Below are 26,391 nucleotides of genomic sequence, written 5' to 3'. Positions count from 1 at the left end.
AGCGATGCTGTGGCCACCCTCACCAACTCGTCTTGCATTTGCCCACCTCAGCACTTCGTTTGAAGGCAGCACAGAGACACTGGGGAGGTGGTGGTAGTGCAGGCCTCCAAATGAAAAATTAAACAGAGGAATAATACTGAGCTATTGGACATGACAGCTGAACTATGTAATTCGAGAACTGCCTTGCTCAATTAAATTTAATATATTCTCAATTTGTACCTTCAGTTTATACGAATATATAAGGAAATATGAGTTTGTCAGGACGTTCTTAGTGACAGAAACTTTAAGTACAGAAGATGTCTCTCCTACAAGAAACCTACACTGCACTGAATACAAGTATACATGACAAAGATACAAGCAAGTACATACATGGACAGACTCATTTACCTCCAGAATTTGATCGCCGGCCCAAAGCCTGCCATCTCGGGCTGCTGCCCCTTCTTCATAAACTTCATGGATCACTATGGCGTCCTGCGGGAACAAGAGGGTGGCATGAATCCTCCCTCCCAAACACCCCACAAACTGGCAGCTGTGACCTGCTCCACACAGCCCACCACTCTGCAGCAAAAAGGCACAGCACTCCATGTCAGGATACGCAAGACTGTAACACAGGTTTATATATATTTTTTTTAATATTTTAGGATAGGAAAATTTACGTATAGCTAGTGAAAAGGTAAAAAGGATGCTGTTCACCACTTCAGGGTACTCTTGTCTAGAGCTTCTTAGGCTTCCATCACTTTTATACAACGGCATCAGCAGTACGTGAACTCAGTGTGAACCATTGTATTAATATCGTCTACTTTTTATGATATTATTTAAAACCAGATTCTTTGGAGCTATGAATATTTTTAGGGACTTGGCATAGATCTTAGCTTTAAGCAAGAACTGAATGCCTTGTGGTAAATAGCGCTGGTTAAATCTGTAAGAAATGAAATCCAGAAGAAACGAACAATGGCAAATGTTAGTTTATTACTGAGGTTGGAAAATGTAGGCAGTGGCAGATGTAGCTTCAGGGAAGGTTTCAGCGATTTAATCTTATTGCCAGCAATAGATGTCCCCAAAGAAAAAGCATTACAAAGAACATACTGTTCTCTTGCTAGTGCTTTCCCTTTGCATTTTTCTGGTCTGTTTCTTCCCCCCCCCCGAAACAAATAGGTGAACATCCTGCTACAGCGCTTCAGCTGCGGTCCCGGCGGCTAGCAGGATGGGACGCGTCACTGTGCAAAATGTGCTCCTCTCTCCAATGTCACCAGCAAACACCCAGCCTCAGTGCAGAACCGGCTTCACTGTGAATGCTAAAAAGGCTCTGGATAAATATGCGGTGATTTTCAATTAGATACGTAGGTATCAGATAACCCGTTCTCAGACAAACATACCCTCCAAAAACACTACGGTTGTGAGGTTCCTTCATCAGTTTGACGTACAAGTGAAAGAGAAGACTTTCCGCAGCGCTTGCAACAAAAGGCGGCAAGGCTAGCAGCATGCGAGCCCCGCTGTGCACCGCCTTCCTGGAGCAGGAGCAGGAAATAGCTGCTGGGGCAGAACAAAGTACCTTCGTGTTTTGAAAACACTGTTAGATACTACATCTCTCATCACCAAGTTAACTCCCCCCGTGTTGCCTTGCAATCCTTTCCCAGCCCACATGGTGTGTGTTGAACAGAAAGAAAACTCACATGCCCTTAAGCTAACGCTGTGATCAAGACAACATTGACAGCATTATTCTCTTTCATTCCCACACCACCTTATTTAATGATGTGGACTTGTATCTACAGCCGCTCTGCCACTGCTGGAGCACAGCACCAATGTCACAAGCTTCCTCTTTGATACATATACACGAGTCACTGAAAAAAGCCGCAAGGATTTTAATCACAAATGAATTACCTCTGATACAAGTGTCCCAGATGGGAAAAAAGATTTCAATCTACATAAATGAAGGCAAAATACTATGAGCTGTGTACCAAGGTAATTAAGAAAATCAAAAGAATGATTTGATTAAGAAAATAAAAAATATTTATACACACACCACTGGCAACTGCAGGGTTTTCTTGAAATAACTAGGCAGCTATTACCAGTGGAACAGAGTAATATATGCACATCCATCTCAGCAGCACTGCCAAAATCCTCTCTATGTGTCTTAGATCTTCTCTCAGTTGTAGGGCTTTGGTTTGTGCGTTTTTATTTGGTTGGTTTGGGGTACTTTTTTTTTGGGTTACCTTTGTTTTAAAAATGATCATGTAACTCTAAGTCAACACAAGAGACTTTTGCCTGGGTGAAAGCCAGGAGGGTGACAGTGATGTATATTTTTTCACCTGAGGCTGATCAAGGGGAACTCTGAGAAAAAGCTGAATCTGTGGTTTAGAACTTCGATAGACCACTTCACCTTTTGTTTTTTAAACACTTTACAAAGGAAGGCATTTAGAAGTGGCCAACAAGATAACACAAAATATCAACCAGCTTGTTAAGAACAGCATCATGCAACCAGGACACACTAGGGCAGTGGATAAACAGGTTTGGTAGAAAAATGGCAACGTGACCATATAGCAGCAGACTGGGCAAAGATGGTCAAACCAAACACTTTCAGACTGTATTTAATCTGGTATTTCCTAATCTCTGAGCAAGGAGCTTTCAATCACATCTCTTTAAGTTTGTTTTCCATCTGTGGTTGCTTTAAAAATGGTCAACAAACTGGAGTAACTAGCTTTTCCCAGTACTGCATTATTAAATGTAAAACTGCACATACCTAAAGCTCAGATTCAGGAACCACGGAATGTTATCAGTTTGAACAATCTGCATCATCTATTTGAAAAGGCAACAATTCAGTATTACGCTGTGGTTCCTGCATATGTTAGATGCCAGACCTAGAACTAAAAATACAGATGGCATGAAAAGGTACATTCCTGTTTGGTCTGTGCCTACCCCAAAGAAGGAAACATCTCACTGACCTGCCAAAGCACTGTTTTTCTTAACTAGTGTTTTTTAATAGTGTAGTTGAATGAGGCTTACCAAATAGATTAAAACCAGAATGAAGCAACGTGTCCATGATGTACCGTAAAGATTTTTAAATAGTGCGTAAGCATAAACATGAGAGTCTTATCTTCCTTAGTTTATAAACTATGATAAACAGATATCTTTCCTCTGATACTTCTGGGATCGGCTCAAAGTACATTCAACCCAGAAGTAATCATTTTCCACTGGATCTAGTGGGATCTGGGTAAGACTGTTAGTTTTGATCATCCACGACAAATCACTAAAAGCAAACTACTGACGATATTGAACATTTTTAATTACATCAATATTGTAAAGAAGTTCATGCAGTAATGAGATGTAATGTCACACTCCAACCATCTACGCAAACCCTAATCTGTAATGACTCTATTGACATGCTACAGATTTAAGCTGTAACAGCCCTCTCAGTGCCTCAGAAAAAAAATAAGGTCTATCGTGACTAAAACAATACAAAGCATTTATTTAAAGGATAGATTTTTGGTTACTGAACATCTGCAGCTCCTGCTCACTAGCTTCAAATTCAGTTGTGTGCTTGATACCTCTAAAAGTCAAGGTCTAAATAATTCAAAATCAATCAGTAGAGAGGGAGGAAGGGAAAGCAGTGTCAATGTTCAACTAGAGGTTATGAATTCACAGTGGCGCTGGACAGATTTTCATTCCCATTCTTCCCATCTCCTTTCACTACCAGTTTCATATACATTATGGCACTCCATGATATAGCTTGGCAGAGTCGCAAAAACTGTTCGTGCAGAAGGAGGAAATAAAAACATTCTCAAATCAAGAACACTGTTGTTTAAAGAAAGATATCCGGCTGCTGAAAGCACATACTTCATAAGGTTTACAAATCCATTTAACAAACTGGAGCTTTAATCTTTGTATATTTTGACGAAGAATAGCCTGGGACCATCATACAAATCAGGAATTAATGCAAAGTTGAACATTTCTTGTATGGGACGGAAGGATGCAGAACACAAGCCAGGGCACATAAACAGCATTTTTCTATGCTAAACAAAGTCCACGCTCACAGGTGTAAACTTAGACTATCCTACCATGAAAACACAGAAAGACAAAGTAGAAGGGAATCTGTCTGCTATTGCTGAGGCTGCCATCCTGGGCTGAATAATGCTTATATTGGAGGATACTGAAGGGCCAACGAAATAAAGCTGATGGTACTGATACTATCTATACAACATGGCTAAAAAAAACATACCCTGCAAACCAGAATAGTTACCAAACATGGCAAGAACATATGTGGTTGGTATATGATATGCACCAAATTTGTCAATAAGGGGTAATGCTTAGCAAACCTGCCACGCAGTATATTAGACAGTATTTTGTAAAGTTCAGATTTGAGCTGTGGAACAGCTACACCCCTCACTCTCACTTTACCAGTAGAATACCGCAGTGATTGCACAGTCTTCTTGAGCAAAGGGAACGACAACTCTCACACTGTCTCTGACAAAACAAGGTTTCAGCTGTGGAAGAAAACGCAGACAAGTAGAGGAGTTCATGGAGCCTCTTGGTCAACACCCTGAAGAACAATGTTCATGCAGAATGAATGACCACTGAACAGCGAGGGCAAGGCAACCTTATAGAAATTCACATCCAATCTGAGAATCCACTTACAGAAAATACAACTTGTAAAATGTGCACAGCGTGATCTACATTGCATTGCCTTCTATTTGAGGGAGGGGAATAGCCCTGAACTCTTGGGGAATCAGATCTCAACACCCTCCCACCCCCCCACCCCCCCCCAGCTTTGGGTATTTTTTCTGCTTGATTTATAACAACTTCAGAGACTCAGTAGGGGAAGAATATCACACTCACCCATCAGCAGAGAGCACAAATAGAAATGTTAATGTTAAAAATTAAATTCAGTAAGAGTGACAGCTTAATCTTTGTATCTTAAATGTCAAGAACTGGTATGGCAGAGACCCCAGGCAATGACCACATAGCACCGTCTTGATTGAGCCTTTGGGAGAAAGGCGGTAAAGTCAGCTTCCTATTCAGGAAAATCACTGACCAAGAGAACATTAAAAGCCTGCAGGATCATAAACAGTGGTAAGAAAAGTCTCACAAGCTGTCTGGCTTTGGGCTTGGACTGCTCACATGTTTTCTGCAAGTTTATAGCTTTTGAGCCAGTCTCTCTAGTGTTTCTTCTACGCAGCTGTTCTTCAGAAGGACAAGCAGCAGCTTTCAATGCAGGTGCCCTTTGCCACTGAAAATCAGCCCCCAGAACGTTATTTACAAATGCTGGGAGCAGAGAGCCGAGGGAGCAAAAGGACACAAGACATGAAGAAGGCTCAAACATTAAGCACCACGGGTATTTTGATGAAGTTCTATCATGTGATAAGAGGGATCAGTATGCAAGAGGGGAGATTTCAAAAGAACTGGAGCAGAGAAATCCCAACATACCCAGTGCTGCCTGGATTTGGCAAGGAAAAAGTTCTGAATTTTGCTAGAGAGGCTTCTTGCACAGCACTGAATAGTCCTTAACTACCGCAGACCATCTGCAACAAGCTATTTCTTTAACTGAGCGGAAACTAACTTTGCTTTGGGTTTGACTGTGCTATTTCAGTCTATGAGATCCAGCCATTATTTTGACAGGATCAAAGGTGCTTCTCAGAAGTGAAGTGAACAACTACACATTGAGGACTGCAATAATCATCAGCACGGAATGACACTGGATAAGGTACTGAGTTAGGAATAAGTTGTTCGAAAATCCCAGACCATGTTTTCCAAGATGTATATCTTAAGGTTCAACAACAAAATCCCCCAAACTGTCCTGAGAGTAGGAACCAGAGCCACAGCTCTGTCCTCAAGCTACAAGGCTATTTCTACCACCAGCGCATCGCCAGCCATTTGTCCCGGAACAAGGGAGCAGTATACGAGGAAAAGGTGCCTGTCTCCCAGACAGATACTTCTGAGCACACACAGATAAAGATTATGAAAGTCCAGGTCCAAATAGAGACATCAAATTTTTGGGAACCTATGTGGTTGGGCAGTGCTAGAAAGTGGGCAGGGAAAACTGTTGGAATGACATGAATTTTACATGTCTGTATCTCAGTTTGGCCTGTAGCTAGTTGTACAAATCTTACCACTAACCATAATTATGTATTTGGTATAAGAAATGAAGCTTTCTGTGCGGATTAAAGTACTTTCCTGAGGAAGCAAAAAAGTAACCTACATATAAAACAACATTCAGGAAAAGATGTTTTCTGATTTAGTTGACAAGTTATGTTTTCCTAAGCTAATATTACACATTTCCAACAAATTTCCTACATAGCTACAAATGTTATATTAAATTAGCATTTATTAAAGATAAAGCTACAAGGGTTTTTGCTGACTGCAGGATTACAGATTTATCTCTTTCCCGGGGCAAGCACAATATCATTAGTTATTTCCTTTTCAACTTTTATAATACCTTGTCCAGAGTAGTAAAATTGTCATTTCATTATTACAGTCTGGTTCGCAGATAGAAACCAACTAGTTGCACAGTGTGTTTCGCTGAAGAATTAGCCCCATATAAGAATCTCTCACTAGTTAAAATAAATCCAGCTGCTGGTTACTTGTAGGCAAAGGAAATTACAACAGTTACGTTATGATCTATGACCTTCCATTCGCAGATCGAAATGGAACCTAAAAGATAACAATTCAGCAACAAAAGCTGAAGGTCAACTCCAAGCAAATCACTTGACTTCTTAAAGGGGTTTATCTAATGCATCGTGCTGCATATACCTCCTTCTAACACTCAAATATTTTGCAATTGCTAGCATTCATAAACCATTAACAGGCACCCAAAATCCCAAGCCAAACACTACTGTAATAAAACAGGCTATATAATGTAAAAATGTATTACCGTGTTAATGTAAAAATGCTTCACATTGCATGATACTGAAAAACTTCTCTACTCAAGGTCAAAACAAAAGGTCTGTTTCCCATTTAAGAACAAGCCCTTGCAAGAGATGGTGTTCACTTGCCAACTTTCATAAAAAAGATTAATCCACAACATCAATATGAATATAATTTTCATACTAAAATACAGATTTATTTTAAGGAAGTGGATAATATTTGTATTACATTTTATAGGCCCCTATAGTTACATCTGGTCCTTATTTATTTAAATTTTATTCAGCTTGCATAATATTTTTGCTTACAGTTATATTCTCTAAGATCAGAAAAGCTAAAACCTGAAAATTCAATGGCACTATTCATTAACATTCTTTCGGTCTGCAGTCATAGACATTTGCAAGCTCTCCTTTGATTCTGAAATAATAAAACTAAGGTAATAAGATGTTTAGTGTAAAAATATATGACTTAAGTCAGAATGATAAAGAGCTATGTTTCTATGAATCACATGCCAAAGCAAACTGAAAATTTTCAAAAAGTATACATGCTCATTTTAGAGGGAATAGTAAAACACAGAACTACATATTAAAATGTTAACTCTCTCACTCTCATTATTTTATTAAATAAAAAAATTATGAAAATTTACAGTGTACAGCGCATAACACAGGTTATGAAGAATGCATGAGATCCTGAATGCATGTGACACAGGAAGCCAAAAGCCAGTGGTTTCAATCAGCAGTAAGTAAAATACTCTTGAAGTCCATTCTGACATGTCCTACTGCTTTGTATATTGTTAGCTTAAATTTTATGGCTGATTTACACTCCTGGAAGACAGTAACTTCTTCAAGCAAGGCACTGCTATGCAAGCTAGCCATACAGTCAGCTAAACCCTTGCCAAAGATCCATCAAATACATGATATGCAAAACTTAGTACTCTAATTTCCATTTGTGTTAACTCATGTACGCAGTTTGTTTTTTTCATGCTGTTGTAAGCTAACGTCCTTCTGAAATGATGATGAATCCACCAACCTCATTTTAACATTATCCAATCAAGAGTCAAAGCAATTCCTCACAATTTCAAGCTAACTGCATTTACCACTCCATCATTAAATTGCCTTCTGTTTCATAAATGTGGGTGATGGTTAAGAAGTGATTGCATTTTTTCTCTCCCAACCACAAACTTTTCCTCTACAGTACCCAAGGCACGATTAAAAACTTAGGACTTCTATTACCATTTTTCATTCTATTGTTCTATTAATTGTGTGATAGACTTAACAGCAAAAGTATCTATAGCCAATATATTGCTGAAACCCTCCCAAGGCAAACACCTTGCTTTTCATTTGTAGTCACAAGGTAAGCATATCCCACTAAAGCAGTTTCAGTCTTAGCTGCACTTGATGACTGTCTACAAAGTTGCTCAGACCTAGGCTGTCTATTAATGACAAAGCTATTTTTGCCTGGATCTAAATATAACCGAGGTGGGAGGGAGGGAAGAAAGATCAACCAAGGGAGAACCTGTTTGTTTAGTAACACAGAAGTCACATTAGTCCCCATGTTTAGGTAGGTCCCCACTGCTGACTGCAGCACGGCACAAAACAGAGATATCAGACTTGCCTTCGATATTAGTAACAGCCTGCTCTTGGCAGCAAGGAGATCCTAGCAGGGTAATTAGCCCTCACAGCTCCAGAGGCAAACACTGGGTCTTGAACAGCTGCACTTTAAAGTCACAGTTTTCTTGATTATTCCCTTGCCCTTCCTTAACAGATGGGGTTCATGCAAGGTATGACTCACCTGGACTGACAGAATGAATCTAAATATTCTTCTGTCAAACTGCATCCTCACCATCACGAAGCTCCCCCTGCTCCACTGCAAGCCAGAAAGCCTTCCGGGCTAACCGAGGTGATTAGAGAAAGCTTTTTCCTCTCTGACTCTAGCATTACCAGCTCTCACACCAACTAGTGTCAGCTAAGCGCAGGCATATTCTGTTACTTTTTGGAGCACTGCTAAAGTGTCCCAGTTCCCTGGCTTTGTGGATCATTTTATTTTGCAGATGGAGTACCTTGAAGTTTGTTAACTGCCTTAAAAATGCTTTTTATGAAAGTCAGCTGAAAGCAAAACTAAAAAACCCTTTTATTTACCAAATTCAAAGTAGACAACCCAGTATAAGAGGTTTGTTGTCATTTTCCATAGTAAAGACACAGAATGAAGCGTGCTTCTTTTCTCCCTTTCTATGTCAGGTTCAGACAATGACCACCTCCTAGCTACTCCACCTCCACAGAGCCCCTAGGTTACTGCTCCTGCAACCTTTTTTTCTTTTATATCATAGGTACCTCTTCAGTACTTAACTGTGATTTGAAGCCCCAGCTGAGCCCCTGCGCTCTCCTCCTCTTCCAGGGTTTTCTAACTCTGCCTGGAGGGAATGTCCCTGTACCAGTCTCTACCAGCCTTGAATTCCCTGAATCCCCTCTGGCATGTCTGAGTGTCTTAATCACCCCAGCAGCAAATACAGAGTCAATAACTACGAGTAATCAACTCAACCATTACTAAATTATTTAACTGGAAGCAAAACAGTGCTCCCACCTACTAAGAAAACGTTTGTATCTTAGAGCAATGTTTTTTCCATGTACTGCCAAGAATAAAATCCCCGTAAATTGACAATCCTGTTTTATAGAAAATGGCTCATTGCAAGTTGCTAACTGGAGAAGACATCACAGCATTCACCCACTCTTGGGTGATAATTGGGTTTGGATGATTTAACCTCATATGCCATCTGGAGAAGTACCAGGACACCTTTTTTTAAACAATTCCTTGATGCCCTGTTCTCAGATGATTTAAGAAGAAAACTCATAAAAACTCTGGCAAAACAGTTTCAGAGGAAAAAGCCTATTACTTGAAACTAAATTATTTGCCTTGAAACAACTTATGCAGAATGGCATGGATCAAAAGCAGAATAACTAAGGAACATATCCTAAATTTATGGTGAATAACTGGACTATCCAGTGCTGCAAGTCTTGTGTCCTGCAGGGCCGGTTATTCGTCCCAGACCCATACAGTCTCAGCCTGTGCAGTCTTGGGCCACCTGGCCATGCCAACGATGGCTTGCTGCCATGAATGCCCAAGTCTGAAATCTGAACTCCACATCTAAGAGTCACAACTTGTCCAGGCTCAGAGCTGGCAGCCCAAGCACGAGCATCCTGCCCAGCACGCTGGGGTTTGCAGCGCCTGTGGCTCTCAGAGCTGCACCGCAGGCATTGCTCAAACAGGTCTGCCACATTCATGAAGGCTGGGCATCCTGTGGCTGGAGCGGTTCAGGCACCCTGGGAGCACCGGCAGCTGCTGAGTGACAATGACACCCCTGTCAGGTTTATGGCTGCCATTAGCAGTGGTGGAGCTGACAAGCATTTATATACAATTCAGCAACGAGGGGGACAAGAGGGCAGGATGGTGTCCTGGGGAGCAGAGTTAGAGCCTCAAACCTCGTTTTGGGATGTTTCTGAAAACACTTTTTTTAAAATTCCAACCCTGAGGTTACTTTTACAAGTTTGATTGGACTATAACCAAAAAAAAAAAAAAAAAAATCTTCTCACAAATTGAAAGCCCTGTACTTCAGCCAGCTCCACTTGGCAGTTTAATTGCTTTAAAGCAGAGGCCATGTGTTGTGTTCTCTCAGGGGTACATGGGAAGGTGAAATGAAAGACAGTGAAGAAAAAATAAAAATAAACATCAACTCTTAGAATAAAATGAAACAGCACTGCTGAAGGGCTACAGCAGTCTAAAGATCAACAACATGAAGACAACTCTCAAGGACAATCCTTCCTTCCTCGTGCCTTTTCTACAAGCACTTCTTTCCAGCTCATGCTCTCCTGCTCCCCTAAACACACAGCCACAGTCCTTGCGTATAATAAATGCAACTTGAAAGGTTTTGCAAGTTTAAAGGGATGGTCATCTTCTCAACAAAAAACATTTCACAGGGGTTAAAACATCACTTTCCAACCTCCTGAACCAATTAACCTCCCTGCTCACAGCCTGTAATTTTCAAGTCTCTACTTGGTGATTTCTGATGAGATTCCTAAGGTTATGACTTCAAAGTTGCACTCTATATTTCATTTTGAAGCAGTGCGTCCCTTTAGTGGGCTGCCAGATTTATTATTCCAAAAGCTGGGACTGTACATCACGTGTTCAAGAGCGATCCAAAATATTCTGAAGTGAGCTTTCCCATCACATGTGAGCTGCTGTTGTGCATCAGCGTTGACTACCACCACTCAGTTAAGCATTTTTAGATCAAGTGCATTTTAATACCACATGGATGAGGCCCTTACACTCTTGCCGTAGCCACTTTAGATTTGACACATTCTACTAAGGAGCAGCCTCCCTGTATCCCCCATCCTGATAAATTACTTCTGAGATCCTAGGAACCGGGGTTCATAACCTTCATCGATTCATACGCACTTACACACCTGTGCAGGTACAAAGTAAAGATATCTCAGTAGGAAAAGGAGGAAGAAACACGTGTTCATGTCTTGTTTTCTCAGAGGACAAAAAGGTAACAGAAAAAGTCTTTGCAGCTGTGTGGCACACAGACACTTCCCACAGATTCACCCCTATTCTGCCACGCCAGACCTTCAAAACTGATGAACTCCTATGGCCCATAAGCATAACACATACATAAGCAGTGAAGGTGTAAATCAATTTATTTTGCCTTTTTTAAAATACAAAAGATGTCCATCTATATAACTGAGTTAAAACAAACGACAGAGAGCAAGACAAGATACATCACTCAGTTCCATGTACCTATTTTGTTATATTTCCTCTCTAATCCATGGAACTCAGAAAGAAACTTCCCTACAGTCCTGAGTAGTATTTTCTTTTACTCCTCCTCATTATGTTATGCAAACTCCATTTCAATTCCTTAACACAAGTTTTTCTGACTTCGTGGCAAAAAAGGAAGGCATTAAAATAATTTGGGGGAGATCAGTAGTACAAAGTAGACAGAGCGATGATGATCCCACCAGAAAGACACAACCTTGGCTACCTGCATCAAAGAGAAGGGTTTGCATGCCCCGTTTTGGATAAGCAAGTTATGGAGAATACCAGAGAGGGTCTCTGTGCACAGTAAGCCATCAGATTAGACTGTGGTCTCACAAAAGCAGCTTGTTTCCTATGAAACAACATTGCTTGCCTTTGAATAAGCAGATTCAGAAAAAGGAAAAGAAAACAGGGTATCACTTTTGTTGGTCCTGTAAGGCAGGGATCACAAGTATGAAAAGTTGGACCTCCCTCCCTTCATGAATTTCAGTTACTGCAATCAAGTGCATCGATTTTTAAATTTCTAGGACACTTCAATGAATAAACTAATGAAAGTGTAATACTGAACCAAAACCATTTACTCAATCTAAAGAATAAAATCCTTTGCATTTTTCTCATCCACTCTGTAAAGCAAGTATTTATAATTTTCATTTATTTATATTAAAATCTCATGAAAGACATGTACCAGACTGCATCTGACAGACTGCCATGTATTATTTCTAAATTCCAGTTAAATGAAAAAGCAGAGAGATGACTAACCCTGAACTCCTTATTTGAATTTACTCAACACCGAGGAGCTTGACAAAAAAGGGACTGGGTATAAAACAGCGCGTGGCCGGACAGAATGAAAACCATATAGGCTGATTTAAGCCTTCATCATAACTCAGATCTATCTCCATGTCAAACAGAGCAATTCATCCCAACTCTGCATAATTGGAGACCTGGATAAATGGGACCAAAGGCTGAACCTTTTCCAATTTCAGCTTTAATACTGTAAAGGATGCAGCCTACGCTTTGTGAAATAAAACTTGCTTTTTCCTTTCAACTTCCTTGGGGTGGTTTTTCCTTCTTTGTTCTTGGTTTGGAACGGGATTACTACATCACAACTGCCTGTAGCTGCTGACATTCACAGTACTTCATTGCTTAATGATACACCACCATGATATTTTGGGGAACAACTGCATGTAACAGAGTAGCTCTATTGCTTTAAGTGTCTCTGCAGCAGGGGATTCAGGAGAACCCAGTAAAGACACCTCTGCAGCAGACTTGTTTGCTCAAAGAAATGAATATGACATTTAACACCCACCCCCCACCCCCCCATCTGACATTCTGTTATACTGTGACATAGCATCACTTAAACGGAAAGTGGAGTGGAAACAGCAACAGCAGAGGCAGAGAAGGGTTTAGCGTAACTAACTTGCTGAGTTTACACTTGAACTGATACATTTTAATTTAGTTGGAAGATTTTTTTTTTAAAAAACAGCATAGCCAAGAGCAAGATTAAGCAGAAAGACACAGAAAACAATAAAAGATTACCTTTGGTTTACCTCTGTTCAGCAAGGGCTTTCGCTGGCAGGGAGATAAATCACAGTTTGTTTAAACAGCTACTAAGCATTTATGCTCTCAAGATGGAGATGTTAACCTTGCTGAAGTAGCTCTACCTTTGTGACATTCATTTCTAGTACAACCATTCTGGTAACTTACCTGCTTGAAACTCAATTCACAATGGTAAGAAAGAATACATATTTGTAAACTCTGACCATAGCAGAAAGCACTACTGAAACACAAACCTTTCAATTTAAACAGGAACAGAAAACAACAGATCTGATACAAGGAAAAATTATCAATTTGTTATTGGAGATTGTAGTTGTTGGTTTCTCCTCCCTGTACTGAACAATACATTAGACCAATTACAGATTAATGGCATCATTAGTTTCTACATTTTCTTTGTCTCCTATTCTTTAACAGAGACAGTAAATATTAGTTTAACTGAAACTCACCAGTGGAGTGTCTTTCCCCCCGACAATGCTGAGTCCTAGGCCTGACCGACCCTTAGATATCTCTATCGTCATCTCCTGCCCCGGAACTATAGGACATGTCGCTGGATCCACAGGCAGTGGAGGTGGAAAGATGCCTAAGAACATGAAAAGATAAAGAAATAAGTCACAGTATTCAATGAGAATATGAAAACCATCAAAGGAATTGTATGACAGCAACTAATTAAGCTCTTGTATTTTGCTCTTCACCCTCACAAATCTAATCTGAACTACTACTCTGAGTCACTTCTGAAGTCTCTAAATCAGAACAACTCCAGAGTTCTGTGGGTAAATGTTCAGAGCAAATGTCTGGGAGGACATTTAATTCAGATAAAGCCATGTCCCAGCACTGTGGAAGTGACAGGATGTCCCAGATTGCCTTTCCTTCTGTTTGTATTTTAATTGAAAGGAGGAACGCCACCTTTGCATGTAAAAGTCGAGAAAAACAAACATTTTCAAGCTCTCAAAAATTACAAAATGAGAGGAAAATACCAACGCTTTATAAAATAAATTAAAATAGGTTATTAGACGTTCAGAAGAAAAAAACCTCAGCAAAAGCTATAAGGAAAGAAAAAGAAAAGGTCCATGCTGGGCTAGGGCACTAAATATACACTATATTGGTGGAAAAAATAACTGGTTCATACTACGGCTGGTGACTTCTGCCTCTGGAGAAAGATAAGTAGGTGCTGGCACCAGGGACATCTGTAAGTTGACTGGTGCTTTTGCTGAAGATTTGGATTTTTTGATGTGGTTCAGGATCTAAAAGCAAAGTAGAAGCAAAAGAGGTCAGTTATCAATCACAGAAAGGTATGTTACATGGACATTATCACTAGTTGATTATCGTACCTTACTAAATCCACTAACTAAGTCAATAGAAGGAAAACAAGCAATAAGCATAGATGAATTGAAAACATTATCTTCACAAATAAATGGAAAAACAGGATGACTGGATAACTGTGCTTTCAGATATACTCATGAAGGAAGTAAGGACAGGACTTCCCCTTTCTCAGTTGTGCCTCTCATACTAAACAACATGGGTTTGGTTTTTTTTTTTTTTTTACTTTTAAACAGCAAAGAACATCCTTGACATTAGCTTGTATGACTAGTTCCACGTACTTAAAGAGAAGCAAGTAATTTTTTGAGTTTCCACCAAGAAAATTATTTTACTGTCTCCCCAGTTAACACTTTCCCCCTATAAATCACTCAATTTTCAACTAGATCAAGCCCCAAGAACTGCCCCTTACTGGTTAACATAAACACACATACATTTTCCGGGAGCTGCTCCTCCGTTTCCTGCAGATCTGCCACCACTGGCGTGTCAGCTTTACATTTCACATCCTAAAAAGTGAAAAAAAGAAAGTGAGGTGCATTGAAAATGTCTCATTAGCTTAAATAAAATATCTTCCAAAACTCAAAATGATGATTCTAGGCAAACACAGTGGTATTTCTTCATGTAAGTGTATCTGTAACACAGCACAAAGCTGAAGCCCAGAACTTGGAAGAGGAAAAGCTAGTATGAATACCGGGAATATTAGGAATTATTAAAAACATACCCAATAGTCTGGAAGGCATACAATGTAAGGAAGGGATTTTTTGGGAAGAGATTATCACACATGGTCTATATTGCTCCTGAGCAATACGAAGTTCTAAAGAAGGAGGAAGGGCATCCTCTGGGGTGACCGGGACAGCAATTCCCATGCTGTGTGGAAATGTGCAGGTATCTGTGTGCTGAGCACATAGGTAGTTGTATAGACCCATCGGTGCTTACAGCAGGAAGGGGTTCCAAGTTTTCTCTTCTCTCCTTCTCCCTCCCTTTTTCGGTAGTCCTACGCAGCACTGAGCATGCTGCCAGCACTTAAATAAAGAAACTGCTTAAAATGCATCATCCAGACTCATTATAAATATCTCAAACAATGGCACTTCAATCACGGGCTCCACTTGTATCCTAATTTCTTTCCATATCCTTGCAATACATTAAAAAAAGTATCTTTTCTCTCCTACTTCTACAACTGCTTCCAGACAGTTACAGTGTCCTCTCCTTGTTAGCTCTTCGCCAAACTTAGGCCACTTTGATCACAGTATTAGTTAGTTATCTTACCCCACATTAAAAAAACCTGATAAACAGCCTAGTTGTCAGAAAAGCCGAGTACTAACTTCAAAAGACAACAGAGATAGTCTGCATCTCAAAAGAATTTCTAATTAAGATGACAATTCATACATTAAAAAAAAAATACAGAAATCAAATTTTAGGTAATCAAGCTTGAAAATACTGGCCTTGTTTCCTGCAGTTTTATTATATTAAATCATGCCAACCCCACCAGCTTTTTTTTTTTCCTCTCTATTTTTTTTCCTGCATTTTTCTCCAAGCTTGCTGTAACTACACAACTGTAACTATTACCTAAACGGATAACAAGAAAAAAGATAAAGTGGTGATCTCGTATTATCAGAGATGTCAGGGGAGAAATGGGAAGACTGCTTTGTCATTTTATGAGGGATTGTTTCAATGAGCAATGAAAAATTATTTCATACTTCCCTATTTCATTCTGGTATGTGACTAAAATCTGAAACCACATCTTGCACATCAAGTAAGCACCAAGCATCACCTTTAAATCTCTCTAATCTTCTCCATTTAACTCAGAGTATGCTAGAGGTACCTGAACAAAATAAAAAGATTTCCAGCCCCTCAAGCACTGAATTGTACACTCAGCTTTTGTGACTGTTTTAATCTAATTCAATTCCCTCAAACGCATCCAAAAGCATTTTTACAAAGCCCCTCCTCTTTGCCAATGTTTCGAGGACATGTTTTCTGTTTGTGGTGAAGACAGATTATTGTTCCATCTTCAACTCTTTTAAGGAAAATTAATTCATTCTCACATACCAAACATCAGTTTTAACTATCCCACCTACAGGACACTGAATTACGTACAGGCTCTGCCACTAGCGATGCAACTTTCAGAGCACACACAACGACTGCTCAAGCCATTTTCACTTTTGTAAAGTTTAAATTTTCAAGAACATCTCAAAGCCCCATACATCAATTCTTTTCCAATGACACTTTATGGAAAGCGAGATAGCTACAGTCTTCAGAAAACCACAACCTTCTACCAGGTCACCTCAAACCTCAGCTAATAAGCATGCAGACTTTGCCTATCACTTCCATTGGCTCTGGTTCAGAAATAAAGTTGTTTTCTTCCCCCTTCTCTTATCATCCAAGTCTACAATGATGTCCATTATATAACTTTATACTTTATGAAGTGATGAAGTGGCAACAAAAAGTATCTTGGGAGAGACTGAAAAATTTATCAGCAACAAATGAATAAGGAATGATGTGAATTTTAAAATTTTTTTTTCTTATTACAGCTGTCACTTGGTGAGACATCCTGCCCATGCATTGAGCTGTACATACTTGTGCAAGATCTCTGCTGATAAGCTCATACTTTTTATTTACTCAGTGAACTTGATCTTACTTGTTGACTTTTACATTCCTGATTTCTCCTGACACATGACCAAGAAATTCAGTAACAATGGTGAACTAGCATTAGGCTCTAGTAGCAATCATCATGCTATGAAAAACAAGGCACTGTTTTCTTTAGTTTCAACAGTCACTAAAAGACTACATGAGAAATCGCTTTTCCTCAAAATAACGAGCTGTCTTGTGCTGCACTGCACTGTCAAAGTCTTGACACCAATGTGACTACAAGCTCATTTCCTTCTGGTCAGAAGGGACTGATCACAACCATCGCACTTACAAAAATAAGATACACTAAGAAGTATTTGCTACGTAGTTTTAAAATCCTAACTGAAAGAAAACTCTGAAATTATGAAACTGGCTTTTGCCATTATTCATCTATTTATGCCTGTAAACCAAGGACTGGCCCACCTGAAGGCATTATGGAATGAGCGTTGGATCTATAGGCATTCCAATACTTTTCTAAATCCACCTTGTACCCCTTAACTTTTCAGTATCTATTTATACAATGGAAAAATCAGTGAGTTGCCTGTAAGCAAGTATCCATTGAATGAAGGCAGGGCTATGCAGCAGCCAGAAGAGTGACACACTCACTGCCTCCTGGTCTCACCAGTGACATGGGACAGGTCACTCCTCTCTGTGCTGCAGTGGGGATAGTAATACTGGGCTGCTGGATAAAGCATTTTGAGTTCCAAAGACAAAAAGTAAACTGTAGCAGCCAGTTGCTGTTATATGACAATTTAAGTGGAAAGACAAGATAACTTGGTATGGATACTGGGAAAGAAAAACTAAGTACTATACTGATGTTCTCCTCACCTGAATAAATCCATGCCGTTGTCATCTCTTACCTTTCTGCCATTGCCCTGTTCTGGACAATTCTTACCACCAACTTTTTATCATCTTTTTTTTACCATTCAGTCTAAAACACTGTAACTTCTACCCTTTGGCTCCACAGTTCCCTTCTTTCTTGCTACAAGTCTGAAAAGAAGCCGCCAATATATGCTGGGTTTCCTGTTGTTCAAGTGGCGTCTTCCCTCCACACCTACCTTGGATTGCTGCAAATTTCCACCCCCTGCCCCCAAATTCATGCTTCCTCTAACACTTTTCAAAAAGCCAAGAGTTCATTTTCGTACAATATATTATTTTTATCCACTTCAGTCTTTCAGCAATTTTTTGTATTACCTGGTAATCCCTCAAAAGTTTCTTGGCAAGTTGAGCAAGAACAGCAATAAAACCAGGTGAATTACACCTGTAAATATATACAATAAAACTCTGATTCATTTATATTCCAGGAGGAATATTTATCTATCTATGTATCTATCCCTCCAGCAAAGGAGGATTCTGCACAAGGCTACCAAATACAAATGCAAATAATTCAACTTTTTTGTAATCCATTAGGGACACAAACTAATTCATTTTACATGGGCTGTTAATTCTGATGCTTGAATAGCACATTAGACTTCCTAACTCTTGGAGTTCATAGACTCGTTAATTAAATACTTACTAGCTATAGAACATTATGTATATTCAATACACATTTGCAAAACCCAGGACATTCTTCGCAAAAGACATGATGGAGCAGGAAGGAGACATCGAAGAAAAAATATTCAGAAACATCAGGTTTCCTTAGCTGAGGACAGCACACGCAGACTGTGCACGCACAGCAAGTCTCAGCCAATGCTCTCCTTGAAAAAGAAGTAGGCTGTTGGACAAAAAGCCTGTCTCAGCAAATTTTATGTACCTCTAGGTTAGTCACTATTCAACATGTTTAGTAGTTTTCCATTTTAAACTTTTAACATTGAGCCCAGAAAAAAAAAAAAAAAAAAAAAAAGAGCTGCACCCTGAAGGACTTCAGATTTCTGATAATGCACAATCCTGACATATTAAACAACAAAAAAAATCCATCTATATCAATGAGAACTTCGGTATTTATTACAGTGCACACTGACAGCAACACATTAAACCAGAAGTTATGGGCTTGATTTAGAAATTACTGAGAGTAACTCTATAGCTATGTTATTCAGGAGGCAAGACTAGATTATGATAATAGACATTTTGGCCTTAGAATTTATGAAGCTATGAATATAAATACGAATATGATTTACAGACCTGGCTTTTTTTCTGAAGTTTGTCACACATGGATGGCAAGACTGGAAACTCAATCCCCTCACTGAGAAAGAACTCAAGAAAGGGCCAAAATGCTACATAAAACCTCTTATCTCAGTATTTTAACAAATTATACTGACTTATTCATTCATGAAAACAGTCTATGTATGTAAAGCCAAGAGCTCGATTCAATACTTTTACATGTACTGGGCATTACTTGACAAAAGTGTGCTGTAATAGTCCAACACAAAGGTGGAGAGAAAACAAATCAAGCCAATGAACCTCCATTTTCTAAGCTCTAATCATCATTAAGTATTGTTTTAAGTCACTTACAGCTTTGTTGGATTCCTCATCAGTCAAGCTTTTCATGACAACTTCCAAACTTGGGTCTTCTTCACTGCTTGCAGGTTCAGTGCCACCATGATCCTGCTAGAAAGGATTGATAACAGTTTTTAAACAGAGCTATGATTCCCTCATAACAGCTAAAGAAAAAAAATTTGACAATTTTACCTTTTCTTTTGTTTTTCTAAACAAGAAGCAGCATGAAAAAGTAAAAAGATCCACAATTAAAGCATCCTAATGTCAGGAGACAAATAAGTAATACAAGTTTTGAAAGACAGTCCTCGGTCTCCTCTTGGCTGGCCCAAAATACCACAAGGTAGTCCAATACTAGCACTTAGGTGCAGATCTGGGTCAACTTTCAAGGCCAGACTAATCCCTATTAACTGTGAAAACTGCTGAGTTTGTATTAAGAGGCCTTCTCCAGACTTCTGTCAGGAGGGGAGAGTCTCATGCATGTTCAGCACAGTTTCGTTCATACAATCTAAACAGGCTGGTAGCAGCAGGACTGAGTGCTCCACCCCAGAGGAACTGGTAAAGCTGAAGCTCTTCTGATTGGAGCACATGGCCACCAAGCTCAGCAGCCTTAAGCCAGCACTGCAACACAATCCTCAACTTGAAATGCAGATGTAGCCTCAGGATTCAGGTACTTCTGCACATTACTGAGAGAATACTGCAAATGACATTCAATGACAACTACTGCAGAAGCAGCAAATGAACGTAACGGCCCAAAAGATGTAAATCTTTTCACCAACATGTGCTCTAGAGCTTTCTCCCATGTGAAGTATTTCTGTTTCTATAGGGGATTCCCAACAAAAATGGCCCTCGAAACATAAAATAGCACCATGTTAAGTAGAAAAGCTTGTCTGATTAGGATCTTCTGGTATTTTCTTTAGATACTAACTAGTATATATTTAAGAAGCACACGCCTACGAGAAAAATTATTTCCTTCACATACCAACAATTAACATAGATAGGAAATGGCATCTTTTCAGGGAAAACACTGTTAGAATTTAAAGGTTAGAGTATCACTAATTCAGTGCATATAAAATCTACCGTGTCAATTCTCCTTCCCTTTTTCAAACCAACCAGGTCCTAAATCTGAAAAGATTTTTCATCTATTATTTCGCTTTATTTTAAAATAGTTTTAATACACTTAAGCCTTTGATCCAAATTTGGAGCTGTTCTCTCTTGCAAAGCAAAATGGACTATGTGCAACGAATCAAATTTCAAGATCTTCAGTCCTAGAAGCAAAATTATTTCTGAATTTTCATTGGACATTCTACCTTTGAGTACACAACGAGAATTACACAAACGACTCAACTGCCACTTGAGCAGGTAAAGTACCTCTGTGTTCGTACAAAGGCTCACTCTGTTCAGTATCGCAACAAAATATCTCATTCTGTGGCTTTCTGATGAATGAAACCTCTTAAAACCAGGTATTTTACATTAATTAATATTTAATATACTCTGCTTCTGGTGGCTTGCCCACAGTGTTACACCACAACAGAGTCTTATCCTGTCCCGCAACTTCATGCAATGAAGCAAGACCTTGGTTTAAGGCATATTTACTGTCTTTCACTTCCCATATTAAAACACCTCAATGAAGATAAAGAGAGAAGATGAATGAAAATTAACACAATAGTACACAGTAGCTATGGCACCCTGATACTCTGTTACACTAGCCAGGCCATTTAATGTGATCTGACAAGTTTCATGCACACTGTATGTAACACAATGTTAAATATTTATTTGGTATTTCAAAGATATTTGAAGATAACAATTTCAAGATGTAATGCACAGTCAGTTTCATTTTACTTCAAATAAAGACATGAACAGCTGACAAAGGAAAGCCATGTAAATTTCTATACAACAAGAGTATCTTTTGGTTACATTTATTTACATAATAAAGTGATACTAGTTAGAAGTAAAAACCTGCATTTACTTATAAAACAGGCATTATGTAAATAGTAAAAGCTTGCCATTAATGCATCAAACTCAACCCACAAGCATCTACCTCTAAAGGCAAACATCACACATGAGGCTGAGTGCTTTGGTTTCCACATGCTGGTAGAGGCTAATTACAGTCATTTGACCAGAGTGCAGAATGCATCTAGACAAAGCTCTGTGGTTCATCTTGAACACACAAACATTAAACAAAGCCGGGAACAAATGCAGGTACTAAAGAGTCAACAAAAATAAAATGAACCTGGGCTCTGTAAATCGTAATTTGCAATCCACCAGCTGCATCTGGGACATGCTGCTTTTATGGAGGAGGGAACTAAAAGCCAAAGCACTGTCCAAAAATTACTCTGATCCAAACAGAAACTAAGCAGCTCTTGCACTGTACAGCACTATGCCTGTATGGAAGTAGCCATCAGTGGTAATATAATCTGGAAAGCAATAGCAAGCGTGCAAACAGGAGATTCATCCAGCGTTACCCAGCATGGACCAGTGCTGTGGGATCACAGTAATGCTTATTGAAATACCAGGTGTTCAATGCACATGAATTTATCAATTCAAGGCAAGACCAAACCCCAATTGAATTATAAAACATCTTTTGCTTTATTAGCTCAAACAGAAATAGAATTAAAAAGCAACAGTGAGGCTAACCATGTACTTTATCTAGAAAATTGAGTTACACCTTATGAGATGTCAAAATGATGACAATGTGGTGACGCTGCAGGGATTCATGGTGCACAAGAAAGCAATCAATATGCACTGGGGCTGAGATGGCAACTATAATGTTACATTGGTAACATTACCACACTAAAGAAGTTTTTGCACTGGAAGATTGTCTGCTACAGCACTGTGTACTAGAGCTCACTGCTTAAACAGCCCTTGTCAGCTCCTCCAGGAAGAAAACGAGCAGGAATGAGAGGCTCTGAAGCTGGGGGACAGGACAAAGTGGTGGACCGGGGCTCTCGGTTAGGCTGGGATTATCTCAAGGGGATCTTGTAATGAAAACTGTGTACACAGCGACTTCTTTTACTGTAGCTAGTTACTGGTCATCCCTACTTTGTTTTTAGAGGTGCTGATGGCAGGTTATTCTGGGGAAAAGGAACTTAGGTGGGAGCTTTCCCCTGAAAAACGCTCACTTCTCTTCTGAAGGAGGATATCCGTGTTCCATGCAAAAGATCCTCACCACGACTCTTAACTAGCTGAAAAAGGAGCAGGATAGGAGATGGCAAGTTTTTCATTTGGGGACTTTTCTTCCTCCTGTACAGCAATAACCCACTTCATACCTGTCATTAATGCAACGGCAGCCCTTTCAGTAACGATGAATAATAATAAATAAAAGAGAGGGGAAAATGTGCCTATAAGGTCAAGTTCCTACTCAATGCATTTTATGATTCAGGGTTTAATTAGACAAGGTGCTCAAATTTATAATGAACTGCTAATTACAATTAATCCAATTTAGCAATCTCTAATTAAAAAAACCTACCCACAAACCCTACCTCAATAGAAGAGTGGGAGCTGGAAGGTAATGGGAAAGGAGTAACAGCCATCTGATTGACTGCATCTTCACTTCTGTAAAACAAACAAACAACATATTACACACGAAACAATAATGGCCAAAGTTTTCTTTCGAGTCAGTTTTGCCCATTAAGAAAATATTCTTACTAGCATAAGAAGTAACTATTTCTTACCAGAAGTTAGACCTTAGAAAAGCACTTCATTTTTGCTTTTGTTCTTTGCTAGCGAACAGATTACATCCCTTCTTGGGACCACAGAATTTCCATCTGGGACATACTGACATCACATTCTTTGGAAATCTAACTTTGTGTTGGTTGGATGGATGCAGTTGGGAGTTTATGGTCCCTACACATCAATAGATGTGTTAATACTTCATTAGCCTCTTCTAACAGCATCTACATTTGTAAATTGCTTGTTTATAGTCTAACATTTACATTACTGAAATATAATACCTGTTTTACTACAACAGATTTCTTTTCCTTTTTTGTTCGTATTTGCTGTGGTCTCTTCTAAAAGATTCAATGTAAAAACTGGGAAGAATTTTTATAAAAAGCAGGGAGAAGAAAACAGATGAACATTGATTCCCCCTACATATAAAGTGCATTATTTTCTAAAGATGCTTATTATGTATGGCAGCTTTTCCTCTATTCCCTCTAAAATGCATTCCTAAGTTGACATCTGATTACTTCGTAACTTTCAAAAAGACTTTTTTTTTTTTATTATTGTTATGAAACAGCATTCTGCCTTGCTAATGTTTTTCCTGAACCGCCATTTAAAATTATTTGGCTTGTGGAATTAGCTCTGCATTTTTCCGGCCTCTGTAAAACCGAACCAAGTAAAATATGACTTCAGTGACATTGTTTAAGGCAAATCTGAGGCATATGAAAAAAAAAAAAAAAAGACGCCAGATTTTGCTTCAAAAACTGTACTATTTCACCTCTATTTTTGGGGTGAACCACTCTCACAGAACAAGATGCAAACCCCATTTTGCTAAAGATTCAGTACTATCACACAGCCTCTGGTCGCCAAAACACGACAAACGAGGAATCACTAACATTGCTGCTTTGCAGATACAGATCTTGAGATGAAAGGACATGACTTCTGATGCAGTGGGTCTTCTGGGTTTAATTTCTGGTCCTATCTACTACCTTCCAGGTTACCGTAACACAAACAGAATTTTTTCCTCTTTAATTTCTGGAATACAATATTAGACTAGAAAGTGTTTAAAAACATTTTACTGAAGTGCCTGAAAGAAAAAAAAGTCTTATGTTATCCCTCAAGAGTTAAACACATGAAGCTAGCATGTTCTGATCACTGAAAGACAACACTGTAAATCAATAGCTCTCAGCAGAGCAGCGTACAGGAAATTCAGTCACAGGCATTTGAAATGATAAATCCTGCAGGCAAAGGTTGGTGAATTCATTTACTTATCTTCAACCAAACAGCCGTACAATTCAAAGGAATTGGTTCTGTGCTGCTCATTTTTGTACTCGCTCCCAGCCTCTCCTCTTGGCCCTGCTCAAAGCCTTGCAAGAGTCAGAAACCATGCTAAGATCAGAACCAGCGTGGCCTGTGATGCAGAAACATGCCTGCACAGGGCCAAGACAGAAATCTGAGGAACGTACAGAATCAAGCCCATGAATTTCGTAAGCATTTCACAATTTCCAAGTGCATTTTACCCCGTAAGACATATCAGGCAAGGACATTTTTCCTCCTCTTATGAGACATCAATCTAATGATGATACTTTCCTAACCTATAAGAATAAATCAGCAAATGTAAGGTGTCTAAGAGACCCAGCAATTTTTGTTTGACTGTAGAGGTTTTTCAGACAAAAGCTTATGTGAATTACATGAAAACTAACACTTCTGTAGCTTGCAATGTGCATACCTTGCAATTAGGAGCAAACTTGAAAATAACAAGGTATATATAAACCTTTGTAAGAAATATTCTAAAAATTTCTAGACAGAAGCTTCATGAGCTGCATGACAAAGTGGGGTGTAATTAATTATACAAACTAGTTTCTACTTCATATACACACACAAAATGTCTTCTTTCCAATCACTGGGCAAATATCCTTATGTAGTTTTAAATGGATGGCCATTTTTATTCCAAACAATAAAAAAAACACTTACAGTAATACCCTGAGGAAAAAAAAATGCAAAAAATAAAAACCCCCAAGGTTATGAAGTGTCACAACTTGTAATCTCCCCCTGCTAGGACTCGTACATATTTAAATACTTTAATGCTGCTTCAAAGCAGAATGCTTCAAAGCAGAATCAAAGCAGGAACATATTTTAAAGTGACAGATCTAATAATAAATTGCTCTTTCTGCTCTCCACTTCCATAAGTGTCCTCAACTAAAACATGAATTTATTTACAACTAACAGGAGCAATCATTTTCCTTTGATGCAGGAGCACAGCTTAGAAGTCTGAACATCATATTCAAATTACTCTGACTGCAAATGAGCACTCAATGCATTGCCAACAAATGCTACACAACCACCTCCGAGAAAGCTGTTCTCAGTTACCAGGGCTCAATATTGCTTGAGGTTAAGATGTCTAAACCCTTCACAGTTAAGGCACAGCTTCATACTCTCAGGGTCAAAGCAACATACAATGCAATTTATGTAGCAGGGAAGCTCAGATTCTCCCCCTCCATTACTTGCAAAAATGATAAACATCCACTGCTCTTGTTCCAGACGCTGGGACAGCAGCCCGCCTCCTTGCTGAGCTTATGCACCAGAGAGCTCTTTGTATTTCATCAGTTACATATAAACTTAATAGGGAAGGAATTCATCACTCCTCCCACAAATACTTTTATTGCTTTTAACCTCTCAGGATGAGTTTCTGAGTGAAAATGGGAATTAGATCTGCTTGGAGGTTAGAGTCCCTATTGCTTGTACAACATCACAAACTATAGTCTGATACCAAAGAAACAAGAAGCCTTCCTCACTGCAAATGTCACAGGAAGCAAGATCAAGGCAACATGTAAGCAGCAAAGACTCTTTAAACTTTAGTAAAACTCATACCCTTTCAGATTTATCTGATTAGATTGCCATACTTTACTACATTTTACTTCCTTTCTAGTCTAAATAGGACCCCTGCATATTCCCCATCTTTTCTTGCTGACCAAAGAGAAGAACTTCTGGTGTTTTGCTTCATCTACCAACTGCACCCTCAATGAAGGGAAAGATGTGCAGCTTAAACAAAGACAAGTACAGTTATTACTAACTAATAATTAACTACCAGAAACACTTGGCACAAAAGAAGCCTAAAGACCAATATGCAAATAAAACCTAAAG

The 26,391-nt window shown here is 39.1% G+C and overlaps 1 protein-coding gene across 3 annotated transcripts in view; it reads right to left on the bottom strand.

The window, feature by feature from the left end:
- The window catches only part of PATJ (PATJ crumbs cell polarity complex component), a 146,851-nt gene that overhangs the window by 18,198 nt on the left and 102,262 nt on the right, over positions 1-26,391 (bottom strand). For all 3 annotated transcript variants that reach the window (XM_086462139.1, XM_086462140.1, XM_086462141.1), the window contains 6 exons: positions 23,070-23,142; positions 19,606-19,698; positions 14,964-15,035; positions 14,342-14,456; positions 13,662-13,795; positions 388-471 (listed from right to left, as the gene is read on the bottom strand). In XM_086462139.1, coding sequence (XP_086318265.1) covers positions 388-471; positions 13,662-13,795; positions 14,342-14,456; positions 14,964-15,035; positions 19,606-19,698; positions 23,070-23,142 — 571 coding nt within the window. The remainder of the gene's footprint in view (positions 1-387; positions 472-13,661; positions 13,796-14,341; positions 14,457-14,963; positions 15,036-19,605; positions 19,699-23,069; positions 23,143-26,391) is intronic.

This window comes from Leptosomus discolor, chromosome 3 (genome assembly GCF_034619465.1).
Source record: "Leptosomus discolor isolate bLepDis1 chromosome 3, bLepDis1.hap2, whole genome shotgun sequence".
Classification (NCBI taxonomy): domain Eukaryota; kingdom Metazoa; phylum Chordata; class Aves; order Leptosomiformes; family Leptosomidae; genus Leptosomus; species Leptosomus discolor.
Note: the sequence above shows the minus strand (reverse complement) of the source record. Positions and strands in the feature narration are given on the sequence as shown.